Source organism: Salmo salar, chromosome 08 (assembly GCF_965601325.2).
Source record: "Salmo salar chromosome 08, fSalSal1, whole genome shotgun sequence".
Classification (NCBI taxonomy): Eukaryota; Metazoa; Chordata; class Actinopteri; order Salmoniformes; family Salmonidae; genus Salmo; species Salmo salar.
This window is the reverse complement of record NC_138298.1, coordinates 41725299-41753253: the sequence shown is the minus strand read 5'-3', so window position 1 is coordinate 41753253 and position 27955 is coordinate 41725299. Positions and strand designations below refer to the sequence as shown.

The window sequence follows — 27955 nt, the reverse complement described above, 5'->3', positions numbered from 1 at the left end:
ATGTATTTTAGTTGTGTGTGGAGCCCTTGTAGACAGCTGTTGTTATGGAGTCAGGGGATCCAACAAGGGAGACTAGCTAATGGAGATCCAGGTCAAAGTAATAACAGATTGGACTGTAAATGTTTAAATGCAACATGAAGTCTATGTTTAAACTCTGACCACAGACCGTAAAAGTGTTGTCATTGTTATTGGTTCTTCAATGTTCAGAAATATTGACTGTTCTGTTATTTCTTATTGTAGCTGAGTGAGCTGTGACTTACATCTAAAATGAGTCTCTCTGGGGAGAGAGAGGAGGAGACCACTGCCTCTAAAATGAGTCTCTCTGGGGAGAGAGAGGAGGGGACCACTGCCTCTAAAATGACTCTCTCTGGGGAGAGAGAGGAGGAGGCCACTGCCTCTAAAACGAGTCTCTCTGGGGAGAGAGAGGAGGAGACCACTGCCTCTAAAATGAGTCTCTCTGGGGAGAGAGAGGAGGGGACCACTGCCTCTAAAATGACTCAAGACACCAGTTCTAAGAGGTAAGCGATTAATTGTAAATATATACAGTTCTCTTAAAGCTAGATTCCTTAACGGTGAAACCATCCGTTTGGGATGTTACAACAACAAAGATGTTACTACAAACAACAAACACAGTTTTCTTTCCCTCTCGGACATCGTTGCACACGCTGCCGGATGCTCTTCTCCCTCCGGTGTCAACAAATCACTGTTCATCAGATATGAGGAGTCAGAGAGTCAAATGTGGTCAACTCTGAATCAGTAGCGGTGCGTGGGTAAAATCACTGGGGGAGGCAGCCATATTAAAACCCATGTGTTGTGATCATTTCATTGTGTGCTCTATAACCTGTTAATTCATATGCCTTGACACAGTGATATATAGGACTAAAGGTCTAGACAATAAGACACTGTGATATATAGGACTAAAGGCTGAGACAATAAGACACAGTGATATATAGGACTAAAGGCTGAGACAATAAGACACAGTGATATATAGGACTAAAGGCCTAGACAATAAGACACTGTGATATATAGGACTAAAAGCTGAGACAATAAGACACTGTGATATATAGGACTAAAGGCCTAGACAATAAGACACTGTGATATATAGGACTAAAGGCTGAGACAATAAGACACAGTGATATACAGGACTAAAGGCCTAGACAATAAGACACCGTGATATATAGGACTAAAGGCTGAGACAATAAGACACTGTGATATATAGGACTAAACGCCTACACATTAAGACACAGTGATATATAGGACTAAAGGTCTAGACAATAAGACACAGTGATATATAGGACTAAAGCCTGAGACAATAAGACACAGTGATATATAGGACTAAAGGCTGAGACAATAAGACACTGTGATATATAGGACTAAAGCCTGAGACAATAAGAAACAGTGATATATAGGACTAAAGGCCTAGACAATAAGACACTGTGATATATAGGACTAAAGGCCTAGACAATAAGACACAGTGATATATAGGACTAAAGGCCTAGACAATAAGACACAGTGATATATAGGACTAAAGGCTGAGACAATAAGACACTGTGGCAGAAAAAATTCAACCACACCTTTGTTTTATCACAAAACCGGATAGAAACCTCTGTCCAGTGAAGTCCACAAAGCATATTGCATGTAACAAACAGGTACATGACCTACAGCATGGTCAAGGTAATGTTTCTGACATTTTCTGACCACTGAACAACTATTGATTTAGAACCACAGAGAGTTACAGCAAGTCACAAAGAAAACAGGAGCTGCTTCCACTGTTCCAACACCAGTTCAACCAAAAATAATTTAGTCCAATCAACATAAGCTAAATATGATGTGGCTGTGTGTGTGGAAGTAGAAAGATAATGTTGACTCACCCTACTTGTAAAGAAACACAAATGCCATCCTCCTGTCTTTCATGTTGACAAAACAGTCTATCACTCTGTCACACAGTACCCACTTTAATGAATGAATGGTTGGATCAGAATCGCCGTTATAATCATTAGCCATTACGGAGATTTAAGTAAAACCACAAGTCCAAATCCCTATCTCCATCCATGGCTAATTTAGGAAAGGGCAAGATTTACCTAGCTGGCAAGCAAGCCACAACGAGGTGCAACAATTAAAGTTCTTCTGTCAATGAAATATGCTCTCAATGGGATTTGATAGGAGTGAAGCCAAATCCAAACTGGCTTCCCTTGACACTGTTTTTTTGTGAGCCAGGACCATTCACAGTTAAGCTCACTCAGTTTAGCTCAGGGGTGTCAAACTCAAATACCCAGTGGGCCAAAATGTAAAACCTGAACAAAGTTGCGGGCCAACATTGAACAAATTAACCTTTTAATATGGACCCAAACAAGTTTTGCTTTAACATTGAATATGGAACAAGCATCGCTTATTACCATACAATATATAATTTAATAGTGGAGACATGCAAAATCGAATTTCAAATGAAAAAACACATCAATGGCATTCATTTATTAAATAAATAAAATTTAAATAAAAATCGTATGCCTCTTTTCTATTTGCAGCCTTCTGATTTAAATACCAAAATAAACTTTTTCCACTGGCTAATAATTTTACAAATAAAATGATAATAAATCAATCAACCATTCAAGCCCATGCCTTGTAGCAAGAAAAAGTGCACAAAGAAAACGTTAATTATTGCACACTGATCTAATCTGATGTGCCCAAGCCAGATACCTGGCATCTCTTCTTGGATGCTAGTTCATCAATGTCTGGGCTCAGGCTCTGAGCTGAAGAAATCCTCAGTATCGAGCGAAGGTGTTCATCAGTCAGACGTCTCCTGTGAGTTGTTTTGGTCATCTTCATCGAGGAGAAAAGTTGCTCGCTGTCACGTCCTGACCAGCAGATGGAGCTGTTGTTGTAGTTTTGGGGTCAGGACGTGGCAGTCTTGTGTGTGTGATTGTTCTGTGTTGGTCTTGTGACTCCTGATCAGGAACAGCTGGGGATCGTTGTTCCTGATTGGGAGTCATATATGTAGGAGTATGTTTGTCACTTGGTTTTGTGGGTAGTTGTTTTTGCACTGCGTGTTGTGTGCCTGCAAAACTGTTCCTGTCTGATATATTGTTTGAATTGTTAAGTGGATGCTCTACTCCTTTATTTTAACTAAAGATGAGTATTCACATACCTGCTGCGCCTTGGTCCATTTTTACAGAAGACAGCCGTTACAGAACTACCCACCACCAAAGGACCATGCAGCGGAGAAGAGGAGAGAGGCAAGTGAGGGAGGAATGTTGGAGGCAGCCCCAAGAATTTTTTAGGGGGGGGCACAAGGGCTATTTGGCGGGGCGAGATTACAGCCCCAGGCCAGCTCCCCGTACCCTTGTAGGGCAGACTGGACAGGTCCCGTGCTTTGGGGTTGGGGCTGTGGTGAGGCCTGGGATTTTCAGGCCGGTAGGCAAGGTACCAGCGCCCCGCATGTGTCAGGGCGAAGTAGGCATCGAGCCGGAACGGGTGATGCCAACCCTGCGCTCAAGACCGCCAGTGCGCCCTTTCGGTCCGGTGTTTCCCGCCAGACGCACTAGCATGGAGGTGCGTGTCTCCAGGCTGGTACGTCCAATACCTGCCCCACGCATCAGGAGTCAACAGTCGTGATCAGAGCTGCCCGCCAGTCAACAGTCACCAGAGCTGCCCGCCAGTCAACAGTCACCAGAGCTGCCCGCCAGTCAACAGTCACCAGAGTTGCCCGCCAGTCAACAGTCGTCAGAGTTGCCCGCCAGTCAACAGTCGTCGGAGCTGCCCGCCAGTCAACAGTCGTCGGAGCTGCCCGCCAGTCAACAGTCGTCGGAGCTGCCCGCCAGTCAACAGTCGTCGGAGCTGCCCGCCAGTCAACAGTTGTCGGAGCTGCCCGCCAGTCAACAGTCGTCGGAGCTGCCCGCCAGTCAACAGTCGTCGGAGCTGCCCGCCAGTCAACAGTCGCCGGAGTGGCCGGACTGCGCTGAACTGCCGGAGTGGCCGGACTGCCCTGAACTGCCGGAGTGGCCGGACTGCCCTGAACTGCCGGAGTGGCCGGACTGCCCTGAACTGCCGGAGTGGCCGGACTGCCCTGAACTGCCGGAGTGGCCGGACTGCCCTGTTCTGCCGGAGTGGCCGGACTGCCCTGTTCTGCCGGAGTGGCCGGACTGCCCTGTTCTGCCGGAGTGGCCGGACTGCCCTGTTCTGCCGGAGTGGCCGGACTGCCCTGTTCTGCCAGAGTGGCCGGACTGCCCTGTTCTGCCAGAGTGGCCGGACTGCCCTGTTCTGCCAGAGTGGCCGGACTGCCCTGTTCTGCCAGAGTGGCCGGACTGCCCTGTTCTGCCAGAGTGGCCGGACTGCCCTGTTCTGCCAGAGTGGCCGGACTGCCCTGTTCTGCCAGAGTGGCCGGACTGCCCTGTTCTGCCAGAGTGGCCAGACTGCCCGGTTCTGCCAGAGGTGCCCGCCTGCCCTGATCTGCCAGGGTGCCCGGCCTGTCAGGATCAGCCCGAGTGGTCCTCCTGCCCTCCGGTCCAGCCCGAGTGGTCCTCCTGCCCTCCGGTCCAGCCCGAGTGGTCCTCCTGCCCTCCGGTCCAGCCCGAGTGGTCCTCCTGCCCTCCGGCCCAGCCCGAGTGGCCCGCATGCCTTCCGGCCCAGCCCGAGTGGCCCGCATGCCTTCCGGCCCAGCCCGAGTGGCCCGCATGCCTTCCGACCCAGCCCGAGTGGCCCGCATGCCTTCCGGCCCAGCCCGAGTGGCCCGCATGCCCCCCGGCCCAGCCCGAGGGGCCCTCCTGCTCTCCGGCCCAGCCCGAGGGGCCCTCCTGCTCCCCGGCCCAGCCCGAGGGGCCCTCCTGCTCCCCGGCCCAGCCCGAGGGGCCCTCCTGCCCCCCGGCCCAGCCCGAGGGGCCCTCCTGCCCCCCGGCCCAGCCCGAGGGGCCCTCCTGTCCCCCGGCCCAGCCCGAGGGGCCCTCCTGTCCTCCGGCCCGGCTCGAGGGGTCCGTCTGCCTGGCGCAGCTATCGGCTCCACCGAAGTGGGCGACGCCGAGGGTGGAGCAGGGTCCACGTCCTGCACCGGAGCCACCTCCAGGATAGGTGGGTTGGGGAGGGAGGGTGTAGCACAGTGCCGTCGTTGACGGCAGCCACCCTCCCTTCCCTCCCTTATTGTTTAGGGGTTATTGTTTATGGGTTTTGTTGGGGATTTTGTTTGTTGGTGTTTTTTCGTTGTTAGGTGCATTCCGGGGTCTGCACCTTGAGGGGGGGGTACTGTCACGTCCTGACCAGCAGATGGAGCTGTTGTTGTAGTTTTGGGGTCAGGACGTGGCAGTCTTGTGTGTGTGATTGTTCTGTGTTGGTCTTGTGACTCCTGATCAGGAACAGCTGGGTATCGTTGTTCCTGATTGGGAGTCATATATGTAGGAGTATGTTTGTCACTTGGTTTTGTGGGTAGTTGTTTTTGCACTGCGTGTTGTGTGCCTGCAAAACTGTTCCTGTCTGATATATTGTTTGAATTGTTAAGTGGATGCTCTACTCCTTTATTTTAACTAAAGATGAGTATTCACATACCTGCTGCGCCTTGGTCCATTTTTACAGAAGACAGCCGTTACACTCGCATAGATAAGTGCTGCCGAACATGGAGAGCATCTGAGCAGCTTGGGTGCGGAGCTGAGGCATTGTGTCAGGGATGAACCGTGGAAACTGTGCGGCGCCCACAGCATCATACTTTGACTTCAGCGTGTCGTTGCACTGGAGTTCAATCAGCTCCATTTGGATGTTGGTTGGTGCATTTTCCACATCAACTGCGAAAGGATTACTAAGCAGTTCAAACCTACATTTCTGGACATCGAAGTCGGCAAATCGCCGGCTAAACTCAGCGGAGAGAACACTGAGTTTTTCAGCAAACTGTGCGCATGGGAACACGGCGGTAGAGATCTGCGCTTTTATGGTTTGGCAGCAGGGAAAATGGCAAGGGTTTCCTTGCAGCATCTGATTCTCCCACAGGCACAGTTTAGTTTTAAAGGCCCTCACTGCAGCGTACATGTCTGTGATGATGCGCCCCCGCCCCTGAAGCTGCAGGTTCAGCGCATCGAGATGGCTCGAGATGTCACAGAGAAAGGCCAGCTCACACAGAAACTTTTGCTCCCGGAGCTCTGCTGTATCCTTCCCTTTGGTTTCCAGGAATTGACATATTTCCTCACGCAGCTCGAAACATCTGTTCAGTACTTTTCCTCTGCTTAGCCATCTCACCTCTGTGTGATACGGCACGTCTGCGTATTCCGAACCACACTCCTCTAGAATTTTTTTTAACTGGCGGTGATTCAGACCTTTGGCTCTTATAAAGTTAACTACCTGTGTTACTGTGGTCATAACATGTTCCATCTTTAGGGCTTTGGCACACAGTGATTCCTGATGTATGATGCAGTGGTAAACAGTTAGCTCACCTGCACAGTTCTCTTCCCGCATCTTCTCCCAAACCATGCCCACCAGTCCACTCTTTTTACCGCACATCGCTGGCACACCATCTGTCGTTAATCCAACGAGTTTATCCCACGGCAGCTTTATTTCAGTTACACATTTGGAAACCTCCTCAAAGATTTCCTTTCCTGTGGTTGTGCCATGCATTGATTTGAATCCCAATAGCTCCTCCGTAACACACAGATTTGAGTCCACTCCACGGATGAAGACTGACAGCTGAGCAGTATCAGATGCGTCGCAGCTCTCATCCACAGCGAGGGAGAACGCAACGAAATCTTTTCCCTTTTCCATCAGCTGGTCATACAGATTGGTGGCAAGATCACATGTGCGATCAGCTACTGTGTTCCTGCTCAGGCTCACGTTTGAAAATGCTTGCTTTTTCTCTGGGCATACGAGGTCACAAACTTTCATCATGCACTTTTTCACGAACTCTCCCTCATTAAAGGGCCGGGCTGATTTTGCGATCTCTGCTGCCACTATATAACTAGCCTTTACAGCAGCCCCACTTTGTGATGTGGCTTTTTTGAACATATTCTGTTGTGAAACCAAACTTCTTTTCATCTCCTCTACTTTCTGGCTCCTTTGAGTCATGTCCAGGTCCTTGTATTTGTCATGGTGTTTCGTTTCATAGTGTCGTCTAATGTTGTACTCCTTACTTACAGCCACGTTGACTCCACAAACAAGACAAACAGGTTTGTCTTTTACATATGTAAACAGATATTCTGCCTCCCAATTGTCCAGAAAGCTCCTGTTTTCTGCCTTTCTTTTCGCCATTTTTGGGAAGGGATAGCGCGCTGACAGTTGTAGCGTCTATGTTGCTATGACTACTGTCACAGAGGAGAGGGCGTTTCTGGGTCCTGTCCTGATTGGCGCGCGAAAACAACAGCAGAGCATTATGGGATTCGTAGTATTAGCGGTGAATGCGCTGTATAATACAGGCGGGCCAGCTCTAGTAGTAATTTGGTATTGTCTCGCGGGCCAAATATAATTACCCCGTGGGCCAAATTTGGCCCGCGGGCCAGAGTTTGACACCCATGGTTTAGCTCAACGCTGATTGGCTAATTTTTTTATACTTTTTTTGTCAAGGAATGCCAGATGCTCTCTGGCTTCCCTTGTCTTCAATGCTACAGAGTACACAGTGGCAGAATACCTGACCACCGCGACTGACCCAAAATTAAGAAAAGCTTTGACTATGTACAGACTCAGTGAGCATGGCCTTGCTATTGAGAGGCTGCAATAGGCAGACCTGGCTCTCAAGTGAAAACAGGCTTTGTGCACACTGCCCCCAAAATGAGGTGGAAACTGAGCTGCCCTTCCTAACCTGCCAAATGTATGACCATATTAGAGACACATATTTCCCTCAGATTACAAAAACCCACAAAGAATTCCAAAACAAATCCAATTTTGATGAACTTCCATATCTACTGGGTGAAATACCACAGTGTGCCATCACAGCAGCAATATTTGTGACCTGTTGCCACAAGAAAAGGTCAACCAGTGAAGAACAAACACCATTGTAAATACAACCCATATTCATGTTTATTTATTTTCTCTTTTGTACATTAACCATTTGTACATTGTTATAACACTGTACATAGCCATAATATGACATTTAAAATGTCTATTCCTTTGAAACGTGTGAGTGTAATGTTTACTGTTCATTTTTTATTGATTATTTCACTTTTGTTTATTATCTATTTCACTTGCTTTGGCAATGTAAACATATGTTTCCCATGCCAATAAAGCCCCTTGAATTGAATTGAATAGATGTCCTACATGTATAGAGACAGAGGGGGCGCTGTTTCACTCACTCAGATGCTTTCTCCTCTGAGATACATTCAGCCTCTTGTGAATTGAAGGAACATTATGAAACGCAGAGAGACGAAAGATGAATGGTTTTATGTTTTGTATTTTTTTTGGCATCCATAAATACCTGCCACTGCTCTGAGTTCAACTCGAGATACCCAGTACCACGAGTGGCTCATCTTTTAGCCAGGTACATCTCTATGGCAACGAATCCTTCAGAACTAACCTAAGTGTTACACTACGAAGCAAGCTACAGCTACATCTACTCAGGCATTTATAAATCTAGCCAGCTTCAGTTAGCCAGTTTCAGTTAGCCAGCTTCCATTAGCCAGCTTCCGTTAGCCCGCTTCAGTTAGACCGCTTCAGTTAGCCAGCTTCAGTTAGCGTCACATTCCAGGTCAGGCTTCATCCATAATACGACGGTGGAAATTGCTCACCCGCCTGCCACTATTAAAGCCAATTTCTGCTTGATCTGGCAATGTGGTATACGGTTCGGAGGATCAGCCAGAAGAGGACTGGCCACCCCTCACAGCCTGGTTCCTCTCTAGGTTTCTTCCTAGGTTCTGGCCTTTCTAGGGAGTTTTTCCTAGCCACCGGGCTTCTACACCTGCATTACTTGCTGTTTGGGGTTTTAGGCTGGGTTTTTGTACAGCACTTTGAGATATCAGCTGATGTAAGAAGGGCTTTATAAATACATTTGATTTGATCAGTTAAGCAATTGTGGAACCTCCATAGGCTTGGAGGCCAAATTGAGCTTTGTACGGCGATGCCATGCGCCTCCCAAATGTTGCAACAAATGCGGAGGGCTCCGTATAGCTCCGCATTGACATGATTGGTTGATGGTAGGTGGGGGCGGGAGGTTTAAACTTCCTGATCAACAGCTCTGCTCTACTCAGCAAAGTGAAGAAGTATGAATGCCCTGACTTCTGGTCAATGCAGACTGCGGATTGACCATGCAGAGCCTTTTCACTCTAGCAGGCTTTTAACTGCTCGTGAATGAGGCACATTGCTAGTCCAACACCGAACACTTCGTTGAGATAATGCTGAAATATCAAATCCATGAGTCAGTAACACATTTTCATTTGTGCCGAAATTACAATCAAAGAAAAGTTATCTTGCAAGTTCAGCAGACTATGTTGTGAAATAGGTTTTTAGAAGTTCCTCCTTTATTTTATTACTTAGCGTTAATACCGACTTCGGATGCTTTGCATTCATAAGCACACCAATCTGTTTAACAGCTTGTTGCATTGTGGCTGTAGACATATCATCCATAGAAGGTTTTGGTAGGCTGTCATTATAAATAAGAATTTGTTATTTTTTTATTTATTTTTTATTTCACCTTTATTTAACCAGGTAGGCAAGTTGAGAACAAGTTCTCATTTACAACGGCGACCTGGCCAAGACAATGCAAAGCAGATCGACACATACAACAACACAGAGTTACACATGGAATAAACAAACATACAGTCAATAATACAGTAGAAAAAGGCTATATACAGTGTGCAAAAGAGATAGGATAACGGGGTTAAGGCAATAAATAGGCCATGGTGGCGAAGTAATTACAATATAGCAATTAAACACTGGAATGGTAGTTTGCAGAAGATGAATGTGCAAGTAGAGATACTGGGGTGCAAAAGGAGCAAGATAAATAAATAAATACAGTATGGGGATGAGGTAGTTGGATGGGCTATTTACAGATGGGCTATGTACAGGTGCAGTGATCTGTGAGCTGCTCTGACAGCTGGTGCTTATTAAAGCTAGTGAGGGAGATATGTCTCCAGCTTCAGTGATCTTTGCAGTTCGTTCCAGTCATTGGCAGCAGAGAACTGGAAGGAAAGGCTGCCAAAGGAGGAATTGGCTTTGAGGGTGACCAGTGAGATATACTTGCTGGAGCGCGTGCTACGGGTGGGTGCTGCTATGGTGACCAGTGAGCTGAGATAAGGCGGGGCTTTACCTAGCAAAGACTTGTAGATGACCTGGAGCCAGTGGGTTTGGCGACGAGTATGAAGCGAGGGCCAGCCAACGAGAGCGTACAGGTCGCAATGGTAAAATCAAATCAAATCAAATTTATTTGTCACATACACATGGTTAGCAGGTGTTAATGCAAGTGTAGCGAAATGCTTGTGCTTCTAGTTCCGACCATGGTGGGTAGTATATGGGTCTTTGGTGACAAAACGGATGGCACTGTGATAGACTGTATCCAATTTGTTGAGTAGAGTGTTGGAGGCTATTTTGTAAATGACATCGCCGAAGTCGAGGATCGGTAGGATGTTCAGTTTTACGAGGGTATGTTTGGCAGCATGAGTGAAGGATGCTTTGTTGTGAAATAGGAAGCCGATTCTAGATTTAATTTTGGATTGGAGATGCTTAATGTGAGTCTGGAAGGAGAGTTTACAGTCTAACCAGACACCTAGGTATTTGTAGTTGTCCACATATTCTAAGTCAGAACCGTCCAGAGTACTGATGCTGGATGGGCGGGCAGGTGCGGGCAGCGATTGGTTGAAGAGCATGCATTTAGTTTTACTTGCATTTAAGAGCAGTTGGAGGCCACGGAAGGAGAGTTGTATGACATTGAAGCTCGTCTGGAGGTTTGTTAACTTCTCTAGGGCCAGTGCGACGATTTCGTCCCACCTACGTAACAGCCAGTGGAATCCCGTGGCACGTTATTCAAATACCTTAGAAATGCTATTACTTCAATTTCTCAAACATATGACTATTTTACACCATTTCAAAGACAAGACTCTCGTTAATCTAACCACACTGTCCGATTTCAAAAAGGCTTTACAACGAAAGCAAAACATTAGATTATGTCAGCAGAGTACCCAGCCAGAAATAATCAGACACCCATTTTTCAAGCTAGCATATAATGTCACATAAACCCAAACCACAGCTAAATGCAGCACTAACTTTTGATGATCTTCATCAGATGACAATCTTAGGACATTATGTTATACAATACATGCATGTTTTGTTCAATCAAGTTCATATTTATATCAAAAACCAGCTTTTTACATTAGCATGTGATGTTCAGAACTAGCATACCCCCCGCAAACTTCTGGTGAATTTACTAAATTACTCACGATAAACGTTCACAAAAAACATAACAATTATTTTAAGAATTATAGATACAGAACTCCTCTATGCACTCGCTATGTCCGATTTTAAAATAGCTTTTCGGTGAAAGCACATTTTGCAATATTCTAAGTAGATAGCCCGGCATCACAGGGCTAGCTATTGAGACACCCACCAAGTTTAGCCCTCACCAAAGTCAGATTTACTATAAGAAAAATGTTATTACCTTTGCTGTTCTTCGTCAGAATGCACTCCCAGGACTTCTACTTCAATAACAAATGTTGGTTTGGTTCAAAATAATCCATAGTTATATCCAAATAGCGGCGTTTTGTTCGTGCGTTCAAGACACTATCCGAAAGGGTAAAGAAGGGTGACGCGCCCGACGCGTTTCGTGACAAAAAAAATCTAAATATTCCATTACCGTACTTCGAAGCATGTCAACCGCTGTTTAAAATCAATTTTTATGCCATTTTTCTCGTAAAAAAGCGATAATATTCCGACCGGGAATCTGTGTTTTAGTACAAAGAGAGAGAAAATAAAAACATGGGGTCGCCTCGTGCACGCGCCTCAGTCTGATTGTCCTCTGATAGACCACTTACCAAAGGCGCTAATGTTTTTCAGCCAGGGGCTGGAATTACATCATTCAGCTTTTTCCCGGGTTCTGAGAGCCTATGGGAGCCGTAGGAAGTGTCACGTTACAGCAAAGATCCTCAGTTTTCAATAAAGAGAGTCAAGAAGAACAAGAACTTGTCAGACAGGCCACTTCCTGTAAGGAATCTTCTCAGGTTTTTGCCTGCCATATGAGTTCTGTTATACTCACAGACACCATTCAAACAGTTTTAGAAACTTTAGGGTGTTTTCTATCCAAAGCCAATAATTATATGCATATTCTAGTTTCTGGGCAGTAGTAATAACCAGATTAAATCGGGTACGTTTTTTATCCGGCCGTGTAAATACTGCCCCCTAGCCCTAACAGGTTAACACAGTGTCCAAGGAAGGGCCAGAAGTATATAGAATGGTGTCGTCTGCGTAGAGGTGGATCAGGGAATCACCAGCAGCAAGAGCGACATCATTGATGTATACAGAGAAGAGAGTTGGCCCGAGAATTAAACCCTGTGGCACCCCCATAGAGATTGCCAGAGGTCCGGACAACAGGCCCTCCGATTTGACACATTGAACTCTATCAGAGAAGTAGTTGGTGAGCCAGGCGAGGCAGTCATTTGAGAAACCAAGGCTGTTGAGTCTGCCGATAAGAATGTGGTGATTGACAGAGTCGAAAGCCTTGGCCAGGTCGATGAATACGGCTGCACAGTAATGTCTCTTATCGATGGCGGTTATGATATCGTTTAGGACCTTGAGCGTGGCTGAGGTGCACCCATGACCAGCTCTGAAACCAGATTGCATAGCGGAGAAGGTATAGTGGTGTTCGAAATGGTTGGTAATCTGTTTGTTAACTTGGCTTTCGAAGACGTTAGAAAGGCAGGGTAGGATAGGATAGATATAGGTCTGTAGCAGTTTGGGTCTAGAGTGTCACCCCCTTTGAAGAGGGCAATGTTCGCGGAAGCTTTCCAATCTTTGGGAATCTCAGATGATTTGAAAGAGAGGTTGAACAGGCTAGTAATAGGGGTTGCAACAATTTCGGCAGATAGTTTTAGAGAGGGTCCAGATTGTCTAGCTCGGCTGATTTGTAGGGGTCCAGATTTTGCAGCTCATTCAGAACATCAGCTATCTGGATTTGGGTGAAGGAGAAATGGGGGAGGCTTGGGCGAGTTGCTGTGGGGGGGTGCAGTGCAGTTGGCCGGGGTAGCGGTAGCCAGGTGGAAAGCATGGCCATTGACCGCAGACCCATTACCGATGCAGGCAATAAGGCAGTGATCGCTGAGATCTTGGTTGAAAACAGCAGAGGTGTATTTGGAGGGCAAGTTGTTTAGGATGATATCTATGAGGGTGCCCGTGTTTACAGATTTGGGGTTGCAACTGGTAGGTTCATTGATAATTTGTGTGAGATTGAGGGCATCAAGCTTAGATTGTAGGATGGCCGGGGTGTTAAGCATGTCCCAGTTTGGTCACCTAGCAGCACGAGCTCTGAAGATAGATGGGGGGCAATCAGTTCACATATGGTGTCCAGAGCACAGCTGGGGGCAGAGGGTGGTCTATAGCAAGCGGCAACAGTGAGAGACTTGTTTCTGGAAAGGTGGATTTTTAAAAGTAGGAACTCGAATTGTTTGGGTACAGACCTGGATAGTAAGACAGAACTCTGCAGGCTATCTCTGCAGTAGATTGCAACACCGCTGACTTGCCTGACTTGCCTAGTTAAATAAAGGTTAAATACAAAAATAAAGGCTCTGCATGGTCAATCTGACGTCTGCATTTGCCGTGCAGCATTTTACGGTGATACGGCCTCTGCAGAAGTCAGGGCGTTCATACTTCCTGTTCTTCGAGGAGCAGTGCAGAGCTGTTTTCAAGGAAGTGAGTTTGTGTTTATACAGTACCTCCCGCCCCCACCTACCTTCAACCAATCATGTCAATGTATTAATCATATAGCTCTGCAATCTTTAAATCGGTTATCTTCCTCAAATGAAGGGGAGGATGACCAAATCTGTGTGAGAGGAAGGGTATCTGATTTCATTGGTCCTCAACTAGTGGCTCAGACACTTCATTCAGGATAAGTGGACTTAGCTCTGAGTTAACCGGCCTAAATGAAGAGTTTGGGGTTCGACTAGCCATGTGCAACACACAGTTATAAGACTACTACACTTAGCAGCGGGAGTATACACCATCATAGTATGGATGAAGCCGGACCTGGAATGTGAAGCTAACTGAAGCTGGCTAGCTAACTGAAGATGGATAGCTAACTGAAGATGGCTAGCTAACTGAAGATGGATAGCTAACTGAAGATGGCTAGCTAACTGAAGCTGGCTAGCTAACTGAAGATGGCTAGCTAACTGAAGATGGATAGCTAACTGAAGATGGCTAGCTAACTGAAGCTGGCTAGCTAACTGAAGATGGCTAGCTAACTGAAGATGGCTAGCTAACTGAAGATGGCTAGCTAACTGAAGATGGATAGCTAACAGGAAGCTGGATAGCTAACTGAAGCTGGATAGCTAACTGAAGCTGGATAGCTAACTGAAGATGGCTAGCTAACTGAAAATGGCTAGCTAACTGAAGATGGCTAGCTAACTGAAGATGGCTAGCTTTATAAAAGACAGAGTAGATACCACTCAGTGCTGCTGTTTTCCCAATTGTGGATTCATTTAAAAAGAAACATCAGTAATTATACAGTAGAAGGTCCATTATACAGTTGTTAAAATGAAGTTGATGAGATATTGATGAGGTGATCTGTCTCCCTGTTTTGTTCAGTGTCCAGAAGCCCAAAGCAGAGTTACCTACAACCAGCCTGCTATCAATGAAGAGTGATCAGCCACCTGCTTTCAGCCAGGAACCATTACCAGATGACAATAAGGAAGTGGAGAGTTTGGACAGTGAAGATGCATTAAAGATCACACACAACCTTCTGGACAGAAGAAGTAAGACTGTATTTCATACAATATTACAAAGAACAGTACAAAGGCCTATATAAAACACACACACAAAGTTATGAGTCCCAACTCTCATTGTTTTCCTACAGGTCAAACTCTGCTGACAGTCCAACAAGACATTAAGGCTAAACTGAAACATAAGTATCAACACGTATCTGAAGGAATTGGACACCATGGAAACCAAAGTCTGTTCAAGGACATCTACACAGAGCTCTACATCACAGAGGGTGGAAGTGGAGGGCTCAATAATGAACATGAGGTTAGACAGATAGAGATGGCATCCAAGAAACAAACCACACAAGAGACACCAATCAAATGCAATGACATCTTCAAGCCTTTACCTGGACAAGACAAACCTATCAGAACTGTGCTGACAAAAGGAATCGCTGGTGTTGGAAAAACAGTCTCTGTGCAGAAGGTCCTCCTTGACTGGGCAGAGGGAAAAGCAAATCAGGACGTTCATTTCATGTTTCCTCTTCCTTTCCGTGATCTGAACCTGAAAAAGGACCAATACAGTCTGATGCAACTTCTTTCCCACTACTTCCCAGAGCTGAAAGAGATTGACAGCATTGAAGATGGTGAAACCAAAACTGTTTTCATTTTTGATGGTCTGGATGAGTGTCGACTTCCTCTAGACTTCAAAAACAATGAGAAGTGCTGTGATGTCACACAGCCAACCTCAGTGGATGTGCTGCTGACAAACCTCACCGAGGGGAATCTGCTTCCCTCTGCTCTCCTCTGGATAACTTCGAGGCCTGCAGCAGCCAATCAGATCCCTCCTGAGTGTATTGACCAGCTGACAGAGGTACGAGGGTTCAATGATCCACAGAAGGAGGAGTATTTCAGGAAGATAATCCCAGATCAGAATCTGGCCAATGAAATCATCAAACACATGAAGACATCAAGGAGCCTCCACATCATGTGCCACATGCCAGTCTTCTGTTGGATATCAGCCACTGTCCTTGAGATGATACTGAAAGAGGCAGAGAAGGATGAAGTCCCCAAAACTCTGACCCAGATGTACTCACACTTCATTCTCATCCAAATCATTGTGAAGAATAAGAAGTACAACAAAGCAACAGAGACAAACCCAAAGGAACTGTCTCAGTCAGACAAAGAGATGATCCTGAAACTGGGAAAGCTGGCTTTCCAACAGCTGCAGAAGGGCAACCTGATCTTCTATGAGGAGGACCTGAGAGAGTGTGGCCTTGATGTCACAGAGGCATCAGTGTACTCAGCATTGTGTACAGAGATCTTTAAAGAAGAATCTGGGCTGTACCAAGACAAGGTCTACAGCTTTGTGCATCTGAGCATTCAGGAGTTTCTAGCAGCAGTGCATGCTTTAGAATCATGTCTGGACAAGAAGGAAAATGTTTTCTCCCCCACTAGTGATGAAGAGAAGCAGTCAATACAGTTGTCTGACTTACACAGGAGAGCAGTGGACCAGGCCTTGAAGAGTGAGAATGGACACCTGGACCTGTTCCTCCGCTTCCTTCTGGGTCTCTCACTGGAGTCCAATCAGAATCTAACACAGACAGGAAGTACAACACAGACCAATGAGGAAACAGTTAACAGAACAGTCAGGTACCTTTCAGACAAGATCAAAAGGGAATCTTCACCAGAAAGGATCATCAACTTGTTCCACTGTCTGAATGAACTTGGTTCTAACTCTCTAGTTGAAGACATGCAGACCTCCCTGCGATCAGGAACTCTTTCAGAAACAAGACTAAAACCTGACCAATGTTCAGCCCTGGCCTACCTGTTACTGATGTCAGAGGAGGTGCTGGAGGAGTTTGACCTGAAGACATACAACACAACAAAGGAAGGTTATCAGAGGTTGCTGCCGGTAGTGAAAACCTGCAAAAGAGCACTGTAAGTTATGTTATTGAGTTGATGTTTACAGTATCATTATAATGAAGGATTTGTATATCTAACAGATTATCTACTCTCTCTAGCTTGGATCGCTGTAAACTCACATATGAATCCTGTGAGACTCTGACCTCAGCTCTGCAGACACCAAACTCCCCCCTGAGAGAACTGGACCTCAGCAACAATGACCTGGGAGACAGAGGAGTGGAGCTGCTCTGTGTTGGACTAACCAGTCCACTCCGCAACATACAGACACTAGTGTGAGTTAAATATCTTCAGTATGAGTTATTATGTGGATGTTTTAAACATGTGTTAATCATGTGCTCTTCTACCCTCTAGTCTAGGTCAGTGTGGTCTGACAGAGGGTTGCTGTTCACATCTGGCCTCAGTCCTGAGTTCACCCAACTCACAACTGAAACAACTGGAGCTGAGAGACAATGACCTGCAGGACTCAGGAGTTACACTGCTGTCTGCTGGACTGGAGGATCCAGACTGTAAACTACACACACTGGGGTAAGTACAGCTGTTTCAGTCAGGTCTTTACTGAGCTGAGTTACACTGCTGTCTGCTGGACTGGAGGATCCAGACTGTAAACTACACACACTGGGGTAAGTACAGCTGTTTCAGTCAGGTCTGTACTGAACTGAGCTTAGTAAAACAAATACTCTGAAAATCTGATGTTTCATGACAATGTTTGTGTCATGGACAAATGTATGGGTGTCCTACAAGATGATTGACACCAGTACACCAACCTAGACAGCTGTTGTGTGTCTCTCTGTAGGCTGTCTGGCTGTCTGGTCACAGAGGAGGGCTGTGCTGCTCTGTCTTCAGCTCTGAGGTCCAACCCCTCCCACCTGAAAGAGCTTGACCTGAGCTACAATCACCCAGGAGACTCTGCAGGGGGACTGCTTTCAGCTGCTCTGGTGGATCCCACATATAAACTGATGAAGCTGAAGTAAGTCAGAATAGATGTCCTAATAGTGTGAGCAGTGGTTGTGTCATATGTAGTGTAGTAGGGTCAGTAACATGAGGACATGATGGTAGAATTAAGGGGAAATTTACTCAGCAGGCTGAGCACTCCAACACAGCATACATCATCACCACATGAATACTCTTCTTCTGCATCTCTGATATCCTGGTGGAATTGTACTCTGTTCTGTATGCAGTAGGTAGGATAGAATACCTGTATGTCTCTAGTAATGAATTGTACTCTGTTCTGTATGCAGTAGGTAGGATAGAATACCTGTATGTCTCTAGTAATGAATTGTACTCCGTTCTGTATGCAGTAGGTAGGATAGAATACCTGTATGTCTCTAGTAATGAACTTGGATAGTGCACCAGAACACAACAATATGGTTTAAATGTTGACTGCTTTATTAGGTCTTTGTCAGTCAATAACCTGTTTCTCCTACAGTGTGGATCATGGTGGAGAGTGCAGACTGAAATCAGGGCTGAGGAAGTGTAAGTCTCTTCAATCCTAATTAACTACATATTCAGAACTATAGTAACATAGTAACTAATCAATACTTGTTCTGTTCCTACAAAACAACATTTTATATGAAGATGTGGTTTGATTAAACTCTCCTTTTGTCTACAGATGCCTGTCATCTCACCCTGGACCCAAATACAGTAAACCCAAACCTGATACTGTCTGAGGGGAACAGGAAGGTGACATGGGTGAAAGAGAATCAGCATTATGAAGACCATCCAGACAGATTTGACTATCATCCCCAAGTTCTCTGCAGAGAAGGCTTATCTGGATCTCGTTGTTACTGGGAGGTGGAGAGGGATGGTACCGAGGCTATCATTGGTGTGGTGTACAGAGGACTGAAGAGGAAGGGAAAGGAGGATGACTGTAGGATTGGAGCCAATAAGAAGTCCTTGAGTTTATTCTGCTATGATAGAGGTTATGAATTGAAAGTATTTTTCCATGCTAGAGTCTGGAGATCCATCTCTGGTCCTGTTTCTAAGAGAGTTGGAGTGTATCTGGACTGGCCAGCTGGTACTTTGTCCTTCTATAGTGTGTCCTCCTCTGGTACACTGACACACCTTTACACAGAACACACCACATTCACTGAACCCCTCTATCCTGGGTTTGGGTTTAGGTTTTACTCCTCCTCAGTGACCCAGTGTCAGATAGATGGCCAAGACATTCAGAGGTGAGTCATAGCAATGTTTTATCATTTGTTTTCCTCTGGAATCATTCCTACAATTAGATTAGTAGTGGTGCTGTGTTTTAATGTGTTCTGTTGGACCTACAGACAGTTAGATTAGTAGTGGTGGTGTGTTTTAATGTGTTCTGTTGGACCTACAGACAGTTAGATTAGTAGTAGTGGTGTGTTTTAATGTGTTCTGTTGGACCTACAGACAGTTAGATTAGTAGTAGTGGTGTGTTTTAATGTGTTCTGTTGGACCTACAGACAGTTAGATTAGTAGTTGTGGTGTGTTTTAATGTGTTCTGTTGGACCTACAGACAGTTAGATTAGTAGTAGTGGTGTGTTTTAATGTGTTCTGTTGGACCTATAGACAGATTAGTCGTAGTGGTGTGTTTTAATGTGTTCTGTTGGATGTACCGATGTCCAGTTATCTCTCCTCTCTGTAATGTAATTCTCTCTCGAACCACTAGAGGTCATCAGAACCTGTTAAATAGAACGTCCTCTCTGTAATGTCATTCTCTCCCTAACCACTAGAGGGCATCAGAACCTGTTAAATAGAACGTCCTCTCTGTAATGTCATTCTCTCTCGAACCACTAGAGGGCATCAGAACCTGTTAAATAGAACAACCTCTCTGTAGTGTCATTCTCTCTCTAACCACTAGAGGGCATCAGAACCTGGTAAATAGAACAGCCTCTCTGTAATGTCATTCTCTCTCTAACCACTAGAGGGCATCAGAACCTGTTGAATAGAACAGCCTCTCTGTAATGTCATTCTCTCTCTAACCACTAGAGGGCATCAGAACCTGGTAAATAGAACAGCCTCTCTGTAATGTCATTCTCTCTCTAACCACTAGAGGGCATCAGAACCTGTTAAATAGAACAGCCTCTCTGTAATGTCATTCTCTCTCTAACCACTAGAGGGCATCAGAACCTGTTAAATAGAACAGCCTCTCTGTAATGTCATTCTCTCTCTAATCACTACCTGGGGGTATGTAACTCATGATACCTGGTGACTTCACACCTCTAAGGGCTTTCCTCAAGATATGCAATGTCACCTGTCGGTATTGCCTATATGAAAGTTGACATAGTGGGTTATGTCACATTTAGGCAATGCGCCCTACATAGGGAGTTGTTCTCTCACCCCTTATAAACTTGTTGTATGTCTTATGAAGACTGTATGCATGCTATATAAAGCCTTTATAAGTTGTATTTAGTTTAATCACAGTCTATCCTTCTGCTTTACCAACACCAGAGACCATGGTGGAGAGAGTTGTATCAAGCCTGGACCTGAGAACACCAGAGACCATGGTGGAGAGAGTTGTATCAAGCCTGGACCTGAGAACACCAGAGACCATGGTGGAGAGAGTTGTATCAAGCCTGGACCTGAGAACACCAGAGACCATGGTGGAGAGAGTTGGATCAAGCCTGGACCTGAGAACACCAGAGACCATGGTGGAGAGAGTTGTATCAAGCCTGGACCTGAGGACACCAGAGACCATGGTGGAGAGAGTTGGATCAAGCCTGGACCTGAGAACACCAGAGACCATGGTAGAGAGAGTTGTATCAAGCCTGGACCTGAGGACACCAGAGACCATGGTGGAGAGAGTTGGATCAAGCCTGGACCTGAGAACACCAGACACCATGGTGGAGGGAGTTGGATCAAGCCTGGACCTGAGAACACCAGATACCATGGTGGAGAGAGTTGGATCAGGCCTGGACCTGAGAAATGTGAGTTAACTGATAATTGTTTTCTATTTGGTCAAAACAAGCTTAAAGGTAGAGTCAGCAATATGACGTAGATGCACAAAGTAAACAGCATTGTGGGTCAATTTCAATCCCGTGACTACCACTCTGTAAGAGAGTGAAGAGAACCCTTGCACATGGGCAGATACTGTGTGTGACTGTGAGAGAGAGAGAAGTCAGGCATCTTGCTCATCACAATATCTGTGGTGCTGCTCGTACATCATCATTTAGCTGACTCTACCTTTAAGCTCTCATCATAGGATCTACCAGAAATCAGACCCCAACATCTACAAAACATGGACCAGAACGATGTTGTTTCCTGCTTCCACAAACATTAATTAATATAATGCTAATGTCAGATTATGATATGCTAATGAGTGTACATTCTGAGACTGTTGCTCACTTATATATTCATTTTTATTAAAAGTCTAATGAATAATTATTAATTCATTATTCCATGAGATTGTCCATTTTAAGTAACAACTACTTTTGACTTCAGGGATTCCTCAGAGCTGTAAGACTTGTGACCATGTTGAGGTAAGTCATAATGTCAATTGTTACTTTTACATAACTGTAGGAGTCAGGCACAGTCTCAAAGCCAGGTGTGTACTGACCAACCATTCTTACTGGGATATAGACAGTCCTGTGTTCTGCTTGTAGTCATGCAGGATTTTACCTGTTGTCATATTTTGTCATTAGACAGTTTCATTGATAAATCCCCAGCATTCCATGTAACGTTGAATAAATACATTTGATTAGTTACTTCTCGTTAATGGGCCAGTTACCCAGACACAGATTAAGTCTAGTCTTGGACCTTAAAGAACTTTCTATTGAAACTTCCATTGAGCATGCTTTTTAGTCCAGCACTAGACTCAATCTGTGTCCAGGAAACAGGCCCCATATGTATTACTGACATGCTTGTCCTTGTTCAGGACTCCACACACTGGCTTCAGATTGAACCCTTGACTTCCACTGTCCAGGGAGTGACAATGTTCAGGTAAAATAACTACTTTTAACATTTCATTCCACTTGCTAGAGTATTTCCCCATTACCTTTGGGAGTAGTCTTCTAATCCAACATCTCCATTTGACCATTGACCCTCTCTACCATATCTTGTTGTTGCCCTCAGACACAGGACACCCAAAGGGAGTTATGAGTGCACAGTGTCTGGGCTCCGCTGGCTGTGTGAGAGAGATGTCATTCTGAAGTATCACTTCAGGAACTGGGAACCCTACAGTCACCTTCTGAAAGACATGCAGTACACACAAGGTGGTCCATTGCTGGACATCACTATGGAGTTAGGTGAACTGGAGGAAGTTCATCTGCCACACTTTGTCTGTTTAGGTAAAACCATATAGAAATAGTATTCAGAAAGACATTTTCATGTAACTGAGTTTCACTTCCTGAATGAATGAATGAACTATTCTGGGAGTTTGAGTTTACTGTGATCTGGTACTGCATATTCTTTGTGTTTTAGTTGGATTAATAATACAATATTTGTCTTTCTGTCTCCTTTTTATTGTGTTGATCAGGGACCAACCCGTCCCTGAGGAATGAGATGAAGATTCTTCATGTAGAGGAACATGGAGTGTCTTTAGAGGAAGTGCATGAGGTTACCAGATTCCATGCTAAAATTCTCCATCCCAAGTTCTCACTTATCTCTGTTATACTGAGATTACTGTCTTTGAACATAGATGTCCACTGTGACGTGGTCCTCTATATGGCAGTAAAAAGGTCAACAGTCATTTCAAGGCTGTACCTGCTCCTCAGAAACTCCAGTCAGAAAGAGGTGAGGCACTTTCACTGAAGTGACAACAGTATGTTGAAACTTACTGAAGGAAAGCTGATAGTTTGTTGAAAATCTCTAGATTACAAAGACAACATGCAGCTCTGTGAGAAATCTATTTTTGTCTCATTCATTTGAAGAGCCAGTAGACAGCACTCCTCCCTCTGGTCGAAGGAGAACCCAATGCCCCTGGGCAGTGATGGGGACATTGCCCTGTGTAGGGTGCTGTCTTTCAGATGGGATGTTAAATGGGTGTCCTCTCCATGGTCACTAAAGATCCCATGGCACTTATCATAAGAGTAGGGGTGTTAACCCGGTGTCCTGGCTCAACTCCCAATTTGGCCCTCATACTATCATGGCTACCTAATCATCCCCAGCTTCCAATTGGCTCATTTATCCCCTCTCCTCTTCCCTGTAACTTTTCCCCAGGTTGTTGCTGTAAAAGAGAATCTCTTCTCAGTCAACTTACCTGGTACACCTTTAAAATATTATCCTGGTAAAATTGGGATAGTAGAACAATAGTCTACACATTTTTTTGTTGACAAAAATGGATTGCATGTTGTGTGAATTACGAGACTACATTGTTCTGACTGACTACTACATTGCTCATTTTGTAGGCTGTTCAGGAACGGGAGAAAGATCAGGTGTCCAAAGGATTTTCAGAATTCGTCCTGTCAAGTCCAAACGGGCCCTTAAAGCTGAACAGTTTGTTTGCATTCAAGAATCCCCACTCCACTTCCATCAATCCAGAGGTGCAGTTTTAGCAGGCTGAGGACATGAATCTGTCATATTGTATATGAATAACTGGAATGTCATTCTATTTCACTATTTCTTTCTATCTCTTGTCTGTTGTCTCAATCGTTGCACCATATGGCCTCCTACAGAAGATTCAGCTGTTACCTGCAGACACCACACCAAGCTGTTGTCAGATGATTATGAGAAACACAGGGGTTGACATTGAGATGGAATTAATCGGGGAAGATGAGAGGACAGTATGGAAATCAGTGGTATCAAAAGGTAAGAAATACTAGACATAAACAGTATGTCAATCATCAATGTCCTTTTCTAACAGATGCTTTTAAAATGTTTTATGATATTTTCTATTGTTTGTCTTTCAGATGTATACAGCAAAGACTCTCATCCAACATGTAAGCTTGTTTTTGTGGATGAGGTTTATAAAACGGGTTACAGAGCTAACATCTCTTCAAGTTGTGATGAAGGACACTGAAGGTCTTCATGAGTCATGTTCAGTGGGGTGATGAAGGTCTTCATGAGTCATGTTCAGTGGGGTGATGAAGGTCTTCATGAGTCATGTTCAGTGGGGTGATGAAGGTCTTCATGAGTCATGTTCAGTGGGGTGTAATGATATAAAACATTCAGACAGAAATACAGAGCCTTATCTGCGTCACATTTTGTTTAACAGTGGGATTAAAAGGGATTTCATTGTCATTTCTTGACGACAATCTACACAAAATACTCTAATGTCAAAGAATATATATATTTAGATTGATAGAAATGAAATGCCTAAAATAGTCGTTCCATAAGTATTCAGCCCCCCGAGTCAATACTTAGAAACACCTTTGGCAGCGATTACAGCTGGGAGTCTTTCTGGGTGAGTCTCTAAGGGCTTTCCACACCTGGATTGTACAATATTAGCCCATTATTATTTTCATAATTCTTCAAGCTCTGTCAAGATGTTGGAGATCATGGCTAGACAGCCATTTAAGTCTTTCCATAGATTTACAAGCAGATTTAAGTCAGAACTGTAACTTGGCCACTCAGGAACATTCAATGTCTTCTTGGTAAGCAGCTCAAGTGTAGATTTGGCCTTGTTATGTAGGTTATTGTTCTGTTGAAAGGTGAATTCCTCTCCCAGTGTCTTGGTTTTCCTCTAGGATTTTGCCTATTCTTAGCTCCATTCCATTTATTTTTTATCCTGAAAAACTCCCCAGTATTTGCTGATGACAAACATACCCATACTATGATGCAGCCACCAACATGCTTGAAAATAAGGAGGCAGTTACTCAGTGATGTGTTGGATTTGCCCCAAACATGAGGCTTTGCATTTAGGCCAAAAAGTGTCTTCCTTTGTAGATGTTTTTAACAGTATTACTTTAGTACCTTGTTGCATATAAGATGCATGTTTTGGAATATTTTTATTCTGTATATTTGTATTCTTCTTTTCACTCTGTCATTTAAGTCGTTATTATGGAGTCACTACAATGTTGTTGATCCATCCTCAGTTTTCTCCCATCACAGACGTTGAACTCTGGAACTGTTTTAAATTCACCAGTGTCCTGATGGTGACGTCCCTGAGCAGTTTCCTTCCTGTCCTGCAGCTCAGTTCAGAAGGACGAATATCTTTGATGTGTCTGGGTGGTTTAATATGTAATCCACAGCATAATTATTAAATGTCTGATTTTGTTATTGTTACCCATCTACCAATCACTGCCCTTCTTCATGAGGCTTTCAAAAACATCCCTGGTCTTTGTATATAGTTGAATCTGTGCTTGAAATGCAATACTTCCAGATATTGTATGTATGGGGAACATGTCCACTTTGACATTACAGAGTATTTTCAGTAGATTGATGACAAAACATTACAACTAAATCAATTTTAATCCCACTATGTAACACAATAGAGAAATCCAAGGGGTATGAACACTTTTGCAAGGCTCTGTATGTTATGTAGAATAGACAATCGTGTCAGCCAGGGTAGGTGTCAATTCCAAATAAGTCAGTCAATTCAGGAAGTGAACTGAAATTCCAATTCAATAACTGGAAAAGGGCATCTACTTTCAATGACTTCTCAATAAACCGAATAGTAATTTTGTTTATTTTTTATTGACTGACTTCAATTGGAATTGACCACAACCCTGGAGTCAGCTCTATTCAATAAATGACTATCAGGGGAATGATAACTGGAGAGACTGCAAGCTGTAGCAACAGCTGCTGTTCACCCTAAAGCCATATTCATTTAATTGATCCCCCTTCAGCATTAATACTCATTGGGATTCCTGCTGAGGAGTTTCTTCAGAATCACAGGGCTATATTCATTCAGGGAGTCAAAAACACCAATGCCAATAGCAGATGTTCTGCGGTCAAAGGGCATGATTGGTGATGAAGTATACTCCAGAATTAAAGCTGAAACAACAGAACAGGACCGAATGAGAGAACTACTGAGATCAGTCCTCCCTAAAGGACCAGAAGTGACGGGAGCTTGTCTCAAAGCTCTCATTGAACATGAACACCATCTTGTTAAGCACTTGAGTGAATCTAGGTAAGACCGTTTTCTTTTCTCCCTCCCTTGAATATATGGAATGATTAAATATAGGTCAAATAAAAACATAGCTACCCAGATCAAAGAGAAAGTATTTTTCAGACTGGAAGAATGTTTTTGTGTTGCTGTCTGTAATAAATGTCTCTTATTATAGTTCTATCATAGGACCATCATCACATCATTATCTCAGGTGTATCATAGGACCATCATCACATCATTATCTCAGGTGTATCATAGGACCATCATCACATCATTATCTCAGGTGTATCATAGGATCATCATCACATCATTATCTCAGGTGTATCATAGGATCATCATCACATCATTATCTCAGGTGTATCATAGGACCATCATCACATCATTATCTCAGGTGTATCATAGGACCATCATCACATCACTATCTCAGGTGTATCATAGGACCATCATCACATTATTATCTCAGGTGTATCTCACTCCTCATTCTTCTCCATACTTTCTGATCTCTCTCTTCCCTTCTCCTCCATCCTCTGTTTTGTAGCACCTAATCTGAAGATGCTGAGGCCTGTCTCCTAGTCTGTGGACAAAGACACTTCTTCACCTAATCTGAAGATGCTGAGGCCTGTCTCCTAGTCTGTGGACAAAGACACTTCTTCACCTAATCTGAAGATGCTGAGGCCTGTCTTCCTAGTCTGTGGACAAAGACACTTCTTCACCTAATCTGAAGATGCTGAGGCCTGTCTCCTAGTCTGTGGACAAAGACACTTCTTCACCTAATCTGAAGATGCTGAGGCCTGTCTCCTAGTCTGTGGACAAAGACACTTAAATGATTGTAAGGGAAATGTTTATGTTTGTGCTATTCTTTTAACAAATGTCTGTGTTTTATTCATGTGCTGTTCTATAAACTAATTTGTGTGTTCATCGAGTGGCTGACTGTACAAATCCTCACTATCAGTAGCTGTAATTTGGCAGTAAGTCCAGATGTTGTTTTGAAAATGAGATATCTGAGATATGGTCTGTTAAATGTTATGAACCAGTACTGGTCGGTCACATGAATGAAACAAACGGTAATGATTCATGAATTATGCTAAATCATGCAAATATAACTTGTCTGTGAAAAGCCGTTTATAAGACAACTGCTGGGTCTGACCAGGGAGAGATCCTGATTGACATGTGTACTATGGTACATTGAGTTGGGTCTGACCAGGGAGAGATCCTGATTGACATGTGTACTATGGTACATTGAGTTGGGTCTGACCAGGGAGAGTTCCTGATTGACATGTGTTCTATGGTACATTGAGTTGGGTCTGACCAGGGAGAGATGCTGATTGACATGTGTACTATGGTACATTGAGTTGGGTCTGACCAGGGAGAGATCCTGATTGACATGTGTACTATGGTACATTGAGTTGGGTCTGACCAGGGAGAGATCCTGATTGACATGTGTACTATGGTACATTGAGTTGGGTCTGACCAGGGAGAGATCCTGATTGGTTGGAACCTCTCCAGCTCGCTGACAATAAACAATGATTCATTTCAGATTGACTTTGAGTGTCTCTGTGTGAAAGAATTTCCACAACATGATTTTGAAAACACAATTAAGGGAATGAACTGGAATGATCTCTTGTCCTATACAGATGGGGAGGCTGATAGTCAGGCTAGTCAAAGATACACACCACCATGTTGACATCTTGACCAAAGACCTTCCTTAGATTCTTTATGGGATTACAACTCACTCTGTCTGAAGGAAGTGAGGAAATGGACTCACTAAAGGGGATAGCTGAGAGGGCAGAGAAGGCACGTGACCTCATCGACATGGTGTTGAGAAAAGGAACTGAGTCAAGTTCCAGGATGATCAACCTTCTTGGGGAGCTGGACCCCTGTCTTTGTTCACTGCTTCAGATCAACAGTGTTGGAGTACCAACCTAATGGTAGAATGGATAGTAACAGTGTTGGAGTACCAACCTAATGGTAGAATGGATAGTATCAGTGTTGGGGTACCAACCTAATGGTAGAATGGATAGTAACAGTGTTGGGGTACCAACCTAACAGTAGAATGGGTAGTAACAGTGTACAAACGTTATGGAGAAAAAACATTGTGTGTGTGTGACGACTCTCCCAGGGATAAATACACCTTTCCCCCATTCATTGAGGAGACTCTCTCCACCCAGACACACTGTTGTTTTTGGTTTTGGCATTTCATTTGTTCATTTGTTTTGGCACCTTTCAACAGCCCTCAATATCACCATCTGTGAACACATCCACTCCCTTCCACTACTGACTACAT

The 27955-nt window shown here is 44.4% G+C and overlaps 1 protein-coding gene and 1 pseudogene across 1 annotated transcript; one reads left to right on the top strand and one right to left on the bottom strand.

Annotated features, from left to right (window-relative positions):
- The first annotated feature begins 206 nt into the window (after nt 1-206).
- LOC123735919 (uncharacterized) lies at nt 207-27955 on the top strand. Its single transcript, XM_082978275.1, has 18 exons — nt 207-518; nt 14680-14846; nt 14948-16730; nt 16814-16987; nt 17067-17240; nt 17509-17682; nt 18142-18188; nt 18325-18886; nt 20136-20611; nt 21126-21163; nt 21559-21623; nt 21756-21970; nt 22159-22415; nt 23030-23164; nt 23297-23429; nt 23531-23560; nt 25409-25692; nt 26210-27955. The coding sequence occupies exons 1-17, from the start codon at nt 268-270 to the stop codon at nt 25531-25533; spliced, it is 4806 nt and encodes a 1601-aa protein (XP_082834401.1). The 5' UTR covers nt 207-267; the 3' UTR covers nt 25534-25692; nt 26210-27955.
- On the bottom strand, nt 5554-7308 carry LOC145881464 (general transcription factor II-I repeat domain-containing protein 2 pseudogene; annotated as a pseudogene).